The sequence below is a fragment of the Taeniopygia guttata genome, chromosome 1 (assembly GCF_048771995.1).
Source record: "Taeniopygia guttata chromosome 1, bTaeGut7.mat, whole genome shotgun sequence".
Lineage (NCBI taxonomy): Eukaryota > Metazoa > Chordata > Aves > Passeriformes > Estrildidae > Taeniopygia > Taeniopygia guttata.
Window position 1 is genome coordinate 107,257,943 of NC_133024.1, and position 12,050 is coordinate 107,269,992.

The 12,050-nt window shown below is 44.8% G+C and overlaps 1 protein-coding gene across 3 annotated transcripts in view; it reads right to left on the minus strand.

Annotated features, from left to right (window-relative positions):
• The window catches only part of SRPX (sushi repeat containing protein X-linked), a 40,727-nt gene extending 29,061 nt beyond the window's left edge, over nt 1–11,666 (minus strand). Inside the window, exon 1 of one of the 3 annotated variants that reach the window (XM_072935011.1) lies at nt 11,022–11,666. In XM_072935011.1, coding sequence (XP_072791112.1) covers nt 11,022–11,091 — 70 coding nt within the window. In that variant the 5' untranslated portion in view covers nt 11,092–11,666. The remainder of the gene's footprint in view (nt 1–11,021) is intronic. The other 2 variants (XM_030282639.4, XM_030282625.4) reach the window with 2 other exon arrangements.
• Between the last annotated feature and the right edge of the window lie 384 nt (nt 11,667–12,050).

The window sequence follows — 12,050 nt, forward strand, 5'->3', positions numbered from 1 at the left end:
ATTGAAAACTATAAATTCTGCAGTTTCCTATGTATCTCAACCAGGTACAAAATTTCATAGAAAAATAATCTCTTCAACTGAGGAACCTACATAAGTTTTGCAAAAAGCCGTAACAATTTGAACCACACAGACACAAACATAAAGTGCTCATGTTCCTGGATGCAATGCTCTCACCTTCCCTTTGCAAATCTGAACCCATGTCATTAAAAATGCTCAAAGATTTGACATGGATTTCCATTGCAGACAGAATAACCAAAAAATATACAGAGTGGCTTGTGTAAAAATATGTTTCTGAGTTGATTCTTTTCCATGATTTAAAGTTTCCCCTCCTACAAAATTTTACTAGAACACACAAAAAAATCAGAAACATACTGTACAGTCAGTTCCACAGTGTGGTGTGTCTTGTTTGCAAAAGACAATCAGCATCACTCCCTGGCTGCTATTATCACAGACCTGTGCTGGCCTCATTACATCGAGGAAAATGGGATGTTGTGTTTGGCAGGAAGTCCTGGCAGAAGTCAAAGGGTCAGAGAAGCAGCACATGGCAGCTCCCCAGGCACTTGCCTCTCACCACTCTGCCCCTGTGCAGTCACAGGCTCTTATTTGTAAGGATTTAACAGCCACCTGAGAAAAAATCAACATTTGACACTAAGAAAACAGCAACACCTGACATTAACCCAGCTCACTCTGGGAACAGGAAACATTTTCTGGGAAAAAGCAGATATAGTACAGCTTGTTTCAACCATCCCTGGACAAGCCTCTGCCTTGTCAAGGAGCTGTCAGCAGGAGCAGTCCATCAGCCAGCTGCCTGATGTGAGCTTGCTCCAGCTGTCAGTTTTTCAGGAGCCTATTACAGGGCTGGAACACTCTCACTGCAGGTGGCTGACAAGTAAAAGCCCAGATGAGCTGCAGTCCTGTCTGAACTTGTGAGCTGCTGTGCACCATGGTGCCTGCCAAGCTTTCCCCTCCCCTGCTCAAACACACACAGACAGTGCCTCACTGCAAGGGCAGGGATTCCTCACAGCTCCTTCCACACTGGAAATGAGAAGTGACTAGGAATTGAATAGCATGGTTTTAAAAGCTATGTTTATAATACAAAAATAAGTTTATAATACAAAAATGAGTTGCTGCATCAGCTCTGAAAAGGGCTTGGGAGGAGGGTGAGGAGTTTGTTGAATGGAAGTGGTGCCCAGGGCTTGCCAGCTGAACTTTATTTACATTACTGATCTTTGCAGCCATTACTTTTGTTTTGTTTTCCCTTTGTGCACTTCTGTTGCCATTTGTCAGCCCCTCTAACCATGGTGCCTTCATACAAGAAAGACCAAGACCATTTTAGAGAGCTTGGCTTCCTGTGAACTGGAACCTTGAACACCATCTACACCGCAAAATCCATTATTAATACTTTATTTCATTCACATGTGTCACGTACGACAAGTTTGTTCTTTTTCTGTTCCCTGTCCTGCCTTCTCGTGGTCTGTGCAGTAAGACCATTTTTCAATGGCAGAAGAGTAAACAGACACTAGGATTGTCATTTAGAGACAACATCCACCCACTGCAAATAAATCTAAACCCATACTCCTTGTGATGGACTTACAAATAGGAAAAATTTTCTAACTCATATGGAGGACTTACTTTCAATTCCTTTGGACTGGCCTGTTTTGGCAAACCAATTTACTCTTCCAATAGGGAAATGAGCTATAAATCAATATTATCTTTCTGCTGAGTTAAAAGTTGCCTTTTATACACACAAAATTTTTATGGCTTTTCATGTATATTATTGCTAAAATGTCTGAGTGATTTTTTTAAGTATGACACATATTAATGATTTGCCTACAATATGGCAGACAAAAATATTGCAAAAGAATGGGTTTGGATAAGAATAAAACAAAAGAACGTAAATGGCTGCAGTGCATGTCTCATGCTGTTACTGGTATCTAAGAGGTCTGAAATGCCTTGGAGACATCTAAAGGTACAGTTTAACATTCTTAGTTTTGACATGCAGTTGGAGAGAGGTACAGAATCCCCAATCAGAAACAGTTCTCCTAAAAACAGAGCCAAAACACAATTCAGTTGTTCCAATTTCCAAAAAGATGACAAGCTGTCAGACAGTCAAACACTGCAAGCTTCCAGAGTGCAGGTGAAACAGAGGCACCAGTGATACACCAACAGCACTGCTGGCATTCCTACAAATGCTGCCTTCCCTTATTAAAAAAACACTCAGGGTTTGATGTATTTGACTGGAAATTTCCCTAAACTCTAAGTCAAAGTAAGTTTCAAGGTATAGTTATCTCCTGTTCCTCCCAGACATATAGTTCCTACCTCATTATAATAAATGTCAAGTACCAACAAGAAACTCAAAATATTGTTCCCAACACTCACCAAAATGGATGCACATCCAGAAGCATTAACTGAAGCAGTAGCGAGAGCAATGGAAAGACAAGCCAGAAGAGCACACAGGAATGACCAGGTCCAGGTCACCCCTTTTCAGCTCCAAAGAGACACAAAAGCCACGTGTAGCATTCCCATAATGCACAGACATGGTGTTACTCGATACGGTGCACTGCACATGCAATGGCAGTAACTGCAGCTGAATGAATGTTTTCAGTCAAAGCTCTCTGGACAAACTGTAATACCAAGGGGATGCAGACACAGGCCAACCACCTTTTAATGTGACAAAAAAGAAATCAGTGCTGCAAAGCTGAAGCAAACTACCAGTCAGATGCCTTCACAAGAAACACCTTCAGCAAGTCATCTGTAATAGGGAAGTAGTAATAGGAAAGGTACCTGCTTTTCTGCTTTCAGCACACAGCACTAATATCCACTCCTTTCCCAGAAAAGTATGGAAACACCTTCATATTTTTTGTTGGAATGGTTTTCTTATTTACACATTTCACTACGACTACAACTCAGTGCCAGGTGTAATGTTTCTGATATCCATCCCTGGGCACCTTAGAACAGGGAACATCTGCAAGCCAACATGATTTTAATCTTCAGGAATAACTGTACAGAGGCATACTAATTTTTGGCTCTTTTACTAAAAAATCACACTATATATATATATAACTAGAAAGCCACAATGGATGGACTCAAGACAGGCAGACTCGAATTGAATAATTGTATTTGAGCGCATTGCCCTGAAGTTGACAACTCTAAAGAAAACTCCAATAGGCACAGGCTCACAATTGAACTGAGGCAGGAGTTGGAAGCATCTTCATCCATCTGGCCAGTCAGCATCAGGAAGCCTGGCAAAAGACCTCTGAGGGACACCAGGATGGACCACAGATTCTGGCAGGTTAAAACTCTCTTGACACAGCCTAAAAGGAGACAGACTTTGCTGAGTGAATCATGCTGCCAGCCCACGCTGGTTAAGTGTAGGCTTTGGGTAAACCATGCAGCACAACATGGCATGGCTGCCAAAGCCTGAATACAGCACTACTTCCAAACTGCAGTGCTATTCTTAGAGAATGTGTGTGCAACACATCTCAGTCCAGTACCCCAAATAACAATGGCATTTCCTCAAAAGAACAAGAAGAGGGCGAGAAGTAGGGAAGAAAAAAATCAGATGCCTTCAATCATGCTGCTCAAATTATAAGGAAATGTGTCTATTCAGAGTTGTGACAAATTTTAAATTTTGCACAACAGGAAAGAAAGAGTTTCCTTCCATATCAACACCACAGTAATTTCAGAATCTTCAAAACAAGATTAACTTTTAAAATTTCTAAATCATCCAATCTGCTCATGTGCAGTACTCTCAGATATGCATATTTTTATCTACTGCAAGATCTGAAGCAAGTGATAGCACGAACATAAAATTGAATGCTATATATTTTACTGCGAAGCCGCAGAAGTTTCTTCTGTGTCTCCCGGAAGGACACAGCTGCACATCACAAATCAAAGACTATACAAATCAAAGATGTATAGACACATATTCACCAGTTTCAAACAAACAAATGCAATCAAGAATCTTTATGATACACATCCTGCATGTCTCAGTTGTGGGTCTTCTTTTCTCTCCTCAAAAACAGTTCATAATGGCCTGCTAGTGTCCCACAAGAAGAATCCAAAATACACCCAATTTCAAGCATTCTTTGTTTTTCAGGTCTATGCATCAGGCAGCAAAACATGGCTCTTTTAGAGCAGCCCACCTGAACCCCAGAGATGTCATCTGTCCTTAGCTGAAGACATATTTTCATTGAGCAAGCAAAAAGGCATGAAGTTATACAAACTCTATCTGCTCAAATGGCAAAAATCTTTGCCAAAAAATGTCCAGCCAGCCCCAGCTTGAGCTGCACAGGCTGGCAGAAGCTCAGCACTCTGACAGGGCTGGAGGTGTTTCCCCTCCCAGCCTGTAATTTGCCCTGCACGCTGCCAGGAGGGGACAGCAGCTCTTCCCAAATACTGAGCCCATGTTCGACAGCCAAAAGGAGGGCAGTGAAGACGTGCAGAAGGCTGGAAGAGACAGCAGCAAGATGAGTCCCACCCTCAGTGCTTATTTAACATCAGATAGCACAAGAGGGCACAGGAGAACATCCAAGAAAAATTCATGTGAGCCATGTCCTGATTTGCCTCCTTCTCCCCAGAGACTTGTGATCCCATGGAACCCACCCTGTTAACTCACAGCCAGGGATGCTCACCCAGGGGAAGGCAGGACAGCTGGGCAGCCCACCTCAGAGGCCAGGGCTTAAGTTAAAATACACAAGCAGGACAGAAGCAAAGAGCTGAAAACTGCTGCCCAGGGTGAGAGAAGAGGGGATGTTTCCAGTAGTGCAAAACAGGTTTGGGAAAAAGGGATTTTGGAAACCTCCCCCACACTGCAGACATGCCTGGGAGCCCTGGCCAGGGTCCAGACCTGAACAAAGACTGAGGCAAAGGATCCTGCCCAAGGTCTTGTAAGCCTGGAATGAGGCAGCAGGGATGGGTAGGAGGAGCCCAGGACAACCATGGGGAGAATACTGAGTCCACCAGGACCAGCAACAGGCCAGAGCTCCCTAATGTCTCCTGGAGGGAGTGCACAGCTCCCAAAAGCAACCAGATTAAGAGATTCTGCTGAGAAGAATGACAGGGTGAAGAAAGGCAAAGTAGCTGCTTCTTCAAGGTAGCATCTGCTAAGTGCTAGAGGAAAAGCACAAAACCAGCACTAAAAATAAAATCAAGAGGGCTAATGATAAGGGCCGGCCAGCCAGTCCAGTAACTTGTGTTTAGGAAACAAACCAAAACTCATGAGAAACATTTTCTCTCCAAATAAGCCTTTCAGCAGAAAAAAATCATTTTAACAGTAGTCCAGCACCAGGGTATTTGGACAGACTCACTTCTGCAAGCCACTAGCAGGCTCTTAACGTGTTCCCAATCCAAATGCATTCTCCCTCCATCTTCAGAGAAATGAAGAAGTGTAATTTTAGACATTTATCTTAGGAAAAATTCCCGCAGCTGCCAAGAAACACCATTTAGAGGTAATGGTGGATTGGGGAAGGATTTCTTATCACCCTGATGCTGCATTTGACAGAGTGTAACTACTTCATCCACATTTCTGTTTTATGTACATGCCAGAGATACCACTTATTTCCTCAGGTACAACAAAATCTGGTCAAGATTGTTCAGGCATATCAATGGAAAATATTGGCAAAGCTGTGCTTGCAATATGTATTAACTTGGAGAAACCTAATTTTTTCCTTGGATCTCTCAAGAGATACAAAAATCCTTTCTCTCTTCCTGTGATGATGTGCCAAATGACAAGTCAAATAAACAAAGTAGTTTCAAACTCAGGCAGAGATTTTAAGTGGCTATTTCAAGTTACAGGAAAGATCAAAATAGTTAAATTTAAAACCCTCAATTTGGAGCTGTTTTACTGCAGCGCAAATTTCCAGTTTGAACAAACTTACCAGTAGCCTTTGGATACAATCAATAGTTGGAAATAGTGGCAGGGAAGTGCCAGCCATGTCCTTTATGCTGAGATGCTAATTTACTACATTAAAAAAAAATTAAGTGAATGCCTTGTGAAATGGGTGATATAAACACATTGTGATTTTTCATATAACTTGAAAAGCAAATTCAAAGAAAAAAAAAACACAGACATTTTGGAAGCCAAAAAATTAGCTAAGTATTTAGAGGAACATGTAACTTGTTACCCAGTCAGGGAGAACACACAGTTTCAGAAGTTTCACATAAGTACCAGGAAAGATTGACAATATTAAGTTGGAGTCTGTATTACAGTGCACTTCATATTAGGATTTCATGAAGTATTAGGTTACTGATATGCTTTTTGGACAAAAAATTAGTAGTGTGATGGGCGGTACAGGAAGGGAGGGATGGGTTTTGGTTGCCTTTTCACTGCTTTCCACTCCAATCACAATGCTGGACTGTGGATCCCTGCCTTGGGAGCAGTCTCTCCCAACAAAGATACTTCTGTTTAGCAACAAACATCGAAACAGCTTGGTGTGGGCTTAAGCCCATGCCCGTCTCCAAACATTGCTAAGTAAGTCTAAGCAGCTTGCCTAAGGCTATACATAAAATGTGTATGGAGTGTGAATTTTCAAACCAACGGCTTATTCAACTGAATGCCAAGTCTTGCTCCCTTCACCTTCATCAGCCACAAATTTAACCATCAGTACCCATTCTGTTCATAGCTCTAGAGTGAGAGAATAAAACCAGCTTTCAGTGATGTTCATTTCTAACTACTCATTTCAACTGCCAGACAAGAAGAGAAAAGTAAAACACAAATCAACATTTCCAAACTACTTTCAGAATCAATGTTTTTGATAAACCAAATTATATGCACATTCATACTTTTCACAGAAAGAACCTCACACATACTTGACTGCTATTGCAAATGCAAATTTTATAAACACTCTGGTTTTCACACTGTAGATGTTTGGCAAGTCCTTGTCATGCCAGCATTTACTGCTGCAGTGGACCAAGAAGATAAGGGGTACAGCAGCTTGTAGGCATGAAATAAACTGTCACTGATAGTTCTATGGCACCTCCTGTACCACCTCCAATGCTTGCCCAGACCTGGCTACCCAAGGCATTAAATGCAGTTTATTTGTCTGTGCTTTGTGAGAAGGTGTATTTCACTGTGAGAGAAAGGACAGTTCAACAACTCATCAAAATATCCTTAATTTCACTCTCTCTTAATGTGATCTCACCCTGGAGATTTCAGTTGCACTGAAGCCCCCAGGTGCTGCTGAAGACTGAGCAGGCTGAGCAGAGAGGATGCAATGACCTGATTATTTAAGGACCACTCAGGAAGAAATGTACTGCCTTGGTAACACTTATAAGCCACAAGGAGCTTTCAGCAGGAAATTACTACAGCTCATGAAAACGCTCCACTTCACACAGGAATATATGAAAGCAGTGTCAAGAGATGAGTTAACATTATTGATTGATATTAGCATGACATATCTGTTATGCCCGAGGTTACCTGAGAATGTAATTTCTATAAGGCTTCTCTGCTGCTGGAAATCTTATTCATATGCAACTATCCAGGTAACTGGAGCTTGTTTAGTCAGAGCCAGCCCATCCAAAGCACAATCAATGATGAAGCCGTGCCTTAGAATACCTGCTTTTATTCAGAACATAACAGAATCATACAATGGCTTGGATTGGAAGGGATCTTAAAGCTGATCTAGTTTCAAGCCCCCTGTTGTGGACCAGGACACCTTTCCTTAGACTATCCGTTCCCATGCTGGGTTTTGTGCTGGTTTTGGCCAGCACACAACACACGCAGGTCTGTGCCCACCATGGGTCACAAGCGGTGCCCACAGCTCCACACTGAATCCTGTAAATACAAATTGTCACCCAGAATTGGCAAGGCAGCCAGCAAACTGTGTTTAAAAGAAAAACACAACAAAAGAACTCTCAGCTGACACAACAGGTCCCACCCTTGGCACTGCAGAGCACCAGCTGCCAGGGCCCTGGAGATTGCTTCTCGACCATTCTGCAGCTTGATCTGATGGAAAGGAGCACGAGTAGGAATCAAATTATTGTGATGCCAGATTTTTTAAAAGCCTGCCATTTGACTTTAAGCAACTTTAAATACTTTCTTCCTTCAATTTTGTCCTCCTATTCTTTGCCTATTTTTAGTACAAACACCACTGGGTGAGAACTGCCTCTCTCTGAAGGGCTGAGGCACTCAGAAGTCTCACTCACAGATGCACTCCTTGATCTAGCACACAGCTTTGAGAACTACCATTTCCACAACCTGACTTTCATCTACTCATATTTAATCCAGAATATACATAGGTTATAAGCATACTGTGCTTATGTAGACATTGTTTTCTTTGAATTAAATCTCACATAGCTTTTGAAAATAGTTGGATAACATTCCGTGGTTTTCAAGTGATTTTAGTGACGTCTCTCTCAAGGTTCATGGCCCCTTCACACCAGTACCCTGTTCCAATGCACAGTTCCCATTTATTCTATCATAGATAAGCTTTAGTTTTCATCTACCAAAAGTGTAAGGCACAAATACCACAGTCTTACACCATATAGCGCCACCTGATTTCCCCTTCACACCCCCCAAATACTGAACAAGTGATCCCCATATATATGTACATATGGACAGCTGTACTCTCCCCAACACCACAGAAAGTCACTGAAAAGCTCCAAAGACACATCTCCCACTTCAGCCCTTAGGGAAAAGGTTTTATGTTTGTTTTAACTTCTAAAAGGTGCATCTCTAAACTGTTTTTGAAGAGAAAAGAGACTTTCCTCTGAGTAGTGACACCACAGAGATTTTGTCAGTGCCTTATTAGCTTTGAACATACCAACATGAGAATCCACAGCATCCTTTCAAAACTTGAAAATACAGTTATGGTTAAAACAGCTGCTGCTTCAAAGGCTTTTGAATACTACTTTAATACTGCTCAAAGTATTTTAAGAATTTTAATTATTTGGATATTTTTCAGTTTTCTTTCTTATGCCTAGCAGGTCATTAGTTAAATTACAATTTCCCAGTTGGAATACTGGCTTTATTTCTACTTGCCGCCCATCAAAAAATTGATAGCAGAATTCTTAGGGCATGAAAATTACACCTATGTAGTATGGTGTTTAACAGAGTCTTTGGAACTGTGGAACACAAATATCCTACACCAGAAACTTCAGTGTTACCAAATTAAGAGTTCAAGAGCTGATTAGACTATTTCTGATATTTAAAGAACAATCTACTATTGAATTACAAGCATTTTGCATGAATCCAAAACAGACTGCTTGGCTTTTCCTACAAAGTAGTCCAGTGTCAACATCTTGGAAAGGTTTCAATAAGCCTGTTCCTGTATAATCAAGAGGGCCCCACACACACGTGCTGTAGAGATTTTTTAAAGTCTAATTTAGTTTACTTAATGGCATTCTGTACCTAATGTGCATGGTTATATACCAACACAGTACCATTAGAAAAAAACCTATTAACAGTTTCATTAGATTTCATACTGGGAATAAAGATCTGAAAGAATACCACATTTCTTGCTAAAAATAAATAGAAGAAAAGCAACACGATACATTAACTTAATATTAGGGTTTACAATTACAGCTGCTGATGATTGAAGCTCTTTGGAGCCTTTGACAGTAAGCATAAGGAGGAAATTGGACTTTCAAATGAGTGAAAGACAAAACAAGCAGGGTTTTGTGCAGCCAACTTGAAGATTACATGCAAACATTAGACTTTTGAGATTAAAGAGGTTACATTTGGCCTTTTAGGAAAACAGAGGATAGGATATTAGCATCCTCTGTAAACTACTTGAAGACTAACATTCACATGAACCACAAACGAAAGCATTCACTCATCTTCCTAAGAAAATAAAGAGAATTTGGCAGTACAATAATCCTCAGAGAAATGCCAGGACAGGAACTTCTGTTGTCTTTGTTGATTTAGCAACTGATGTGTCCAGTACCTTAGTGTTCAGTAAAGCAAGAGCATAAAAGTGTGTTCCAACATCTTTCCTCTTGGAAAGAAGACCTTTGTAACCCACCAAGGAAAATAAGGAAAGCTAAACCTCAACTCACACATACCACCACTATGCCATTTTACACCCCTCCATGGACAGAACTACATACTAGGTAGGGATAGCTCCAGGAAACAAAAACTGGTTTCACCAACACGCAGCTGCGAGTTCTATTAGATACCTTTCTTGCCTGTGCACTGCTGCCCTTCCCTTTTGACCCTGTAACACACCTCAGTTTGAAACATCCCCACTTACATGGAAGGCTCTGTTCTGACCACAAATTCTGACGGACTACACCTGTTAAACCACAACCAGGGCATGCCAGTTTACACTGGCTTTGCTTGCCATGTCTGCCAAATCAGAAGTGTTTAGCCAGCCAAGACACAGCTGCTTTAGAACAGGCAGAAATCACATACTCCTTTCCCTTTGCATGGAAATGGAACCTAAATCTGAGCTCATTTCAAATTTTGCTACGGGAGATGCAAACAATTAGAAGTGAAACAGCATCAGCATGCATTTTTTTTTTTCTTTTAATTTACTAGGTGCCTAAGAAACCAGACAGATGCCCCATTCATTTTTCACACTAAAAACTGAGATTACCTTGCTGCATGCAGTCTCACCCGGGCACCAAAAACTGCTGAAAGGCTCTGAAGTGCCACGGTCCGAGAGGCAGGGCTGGCCCATCGGATTTACACTTTACACTTGGGGACAACACAGAGCCTGTCTTGTTCAGCAGCTTTCAGCGGGTGTCACCTCCCCTCTGCGAGCGCCCAGGTGGAGGTGCGGATGTGACACCCGGTGTGAGAAGGCGCCGGATGCACCGACCCGCACCCGGCACGGCCGGCAGCTCTGCGGGACCCGCCCCAGCAACAGCCGCCACTCCACAGCCGGGATGCGGCTCCATCCGCGCCGCCGGGACCGCAGCGGACACAGAGCGGGACACAGAGCGGGACACAAAGCGCTGCGGGCGGGGAACGAGCCAGCAGGACGGGCCCCGGCCCCTCGGGCTGCCGCGGACAGCGCGGAGCTCCCGCCGCCCCCGGCCCGGCCCCGCTCCCCGGCCCGGCCCCGCCGCCCCTTCCTCACCCTCGTTCTCCAGGCTGGCCCGGGCGCCCAGGGCGAGCAGCGCGGCGAGGCGCAGCCAGCAGCTCCCCATGCTCCACACGGCGGCTCTGCCCGGCCCCGGCTGCGCGGCCCACGGGCAGCGGCAGCGGGAGGAGCAGAGGAGGAGGAGGAGGAGGAGGGGGACGGGGACATTCTCCGAGCGGCTCCCGGGCGCCGCCGGAGTCTCCTCCTCCCGCTGCCCGGCCCCGCCTCGCCTCCCGGGAAGGTTTGGAACTCGCCTGTGCCGGGTGTTGTCCCCCCCGAGGGACTCCCGCCGCCCGCTGCCCTCCGACGTGGCCTCCGGGAATCGCCCGGCGGTGCCCTGGCCCGGAGAGGGGTCACAGAGTCACAGGATCAGAATGGTTTGTGTTGGAAGGGACCCTAAAGATCACCTCGTTCCACCCTCCGGCAGCTCCACGGCCTTCCTGTGCTGGGCTCCTCGCAGCTGGATGCACTGTCCGGGGTGGGTGTGAGCAGAGCAGAGCGGCAGAGCCCCTCCCTGGGCCTGCTGCCCGCGCTGCTGCTGAGGCAGCCCCGGTGTGCAGCCCCGAGCTGGCCGGGACAGTGTGTGTGCCGCCGATGTCCTCCCCGAGCTGGCCGGGACAGCGTGTGTGCCGCCGATGTCCTCCCCGAGCTGGCCGGGACAGTGTGTGTGCCGCCGATGTCCTCCCCGAGCTGGCCGGGACAGTGTGTGTGCCGCCGATGTCCTCCCCGAGCTGGCCGGGACAGTGTGTGTGCCGCCGATGTCCTCCCCGCTGTCCTTCCAAGGCAGGGAGGCTCCCAGTGAACACGGGCAGGATGGGGAGGATCAACCCTTTCTGCTCCCTCCGGTAACTTTTCTGGCACGGTAGGACTTCTCTGGGGAGGGCTGCTGGCTCCCATCCCATCCCATCCCATCCCATCCCATCCCATCCCATCCCATCCCATCCCATCCCATCCCATCCCATCCCATCCCATCCCATCCCATCCCATCCCATCCCATCCCATCCCATCCCGGGTGGCAGTTCCCTG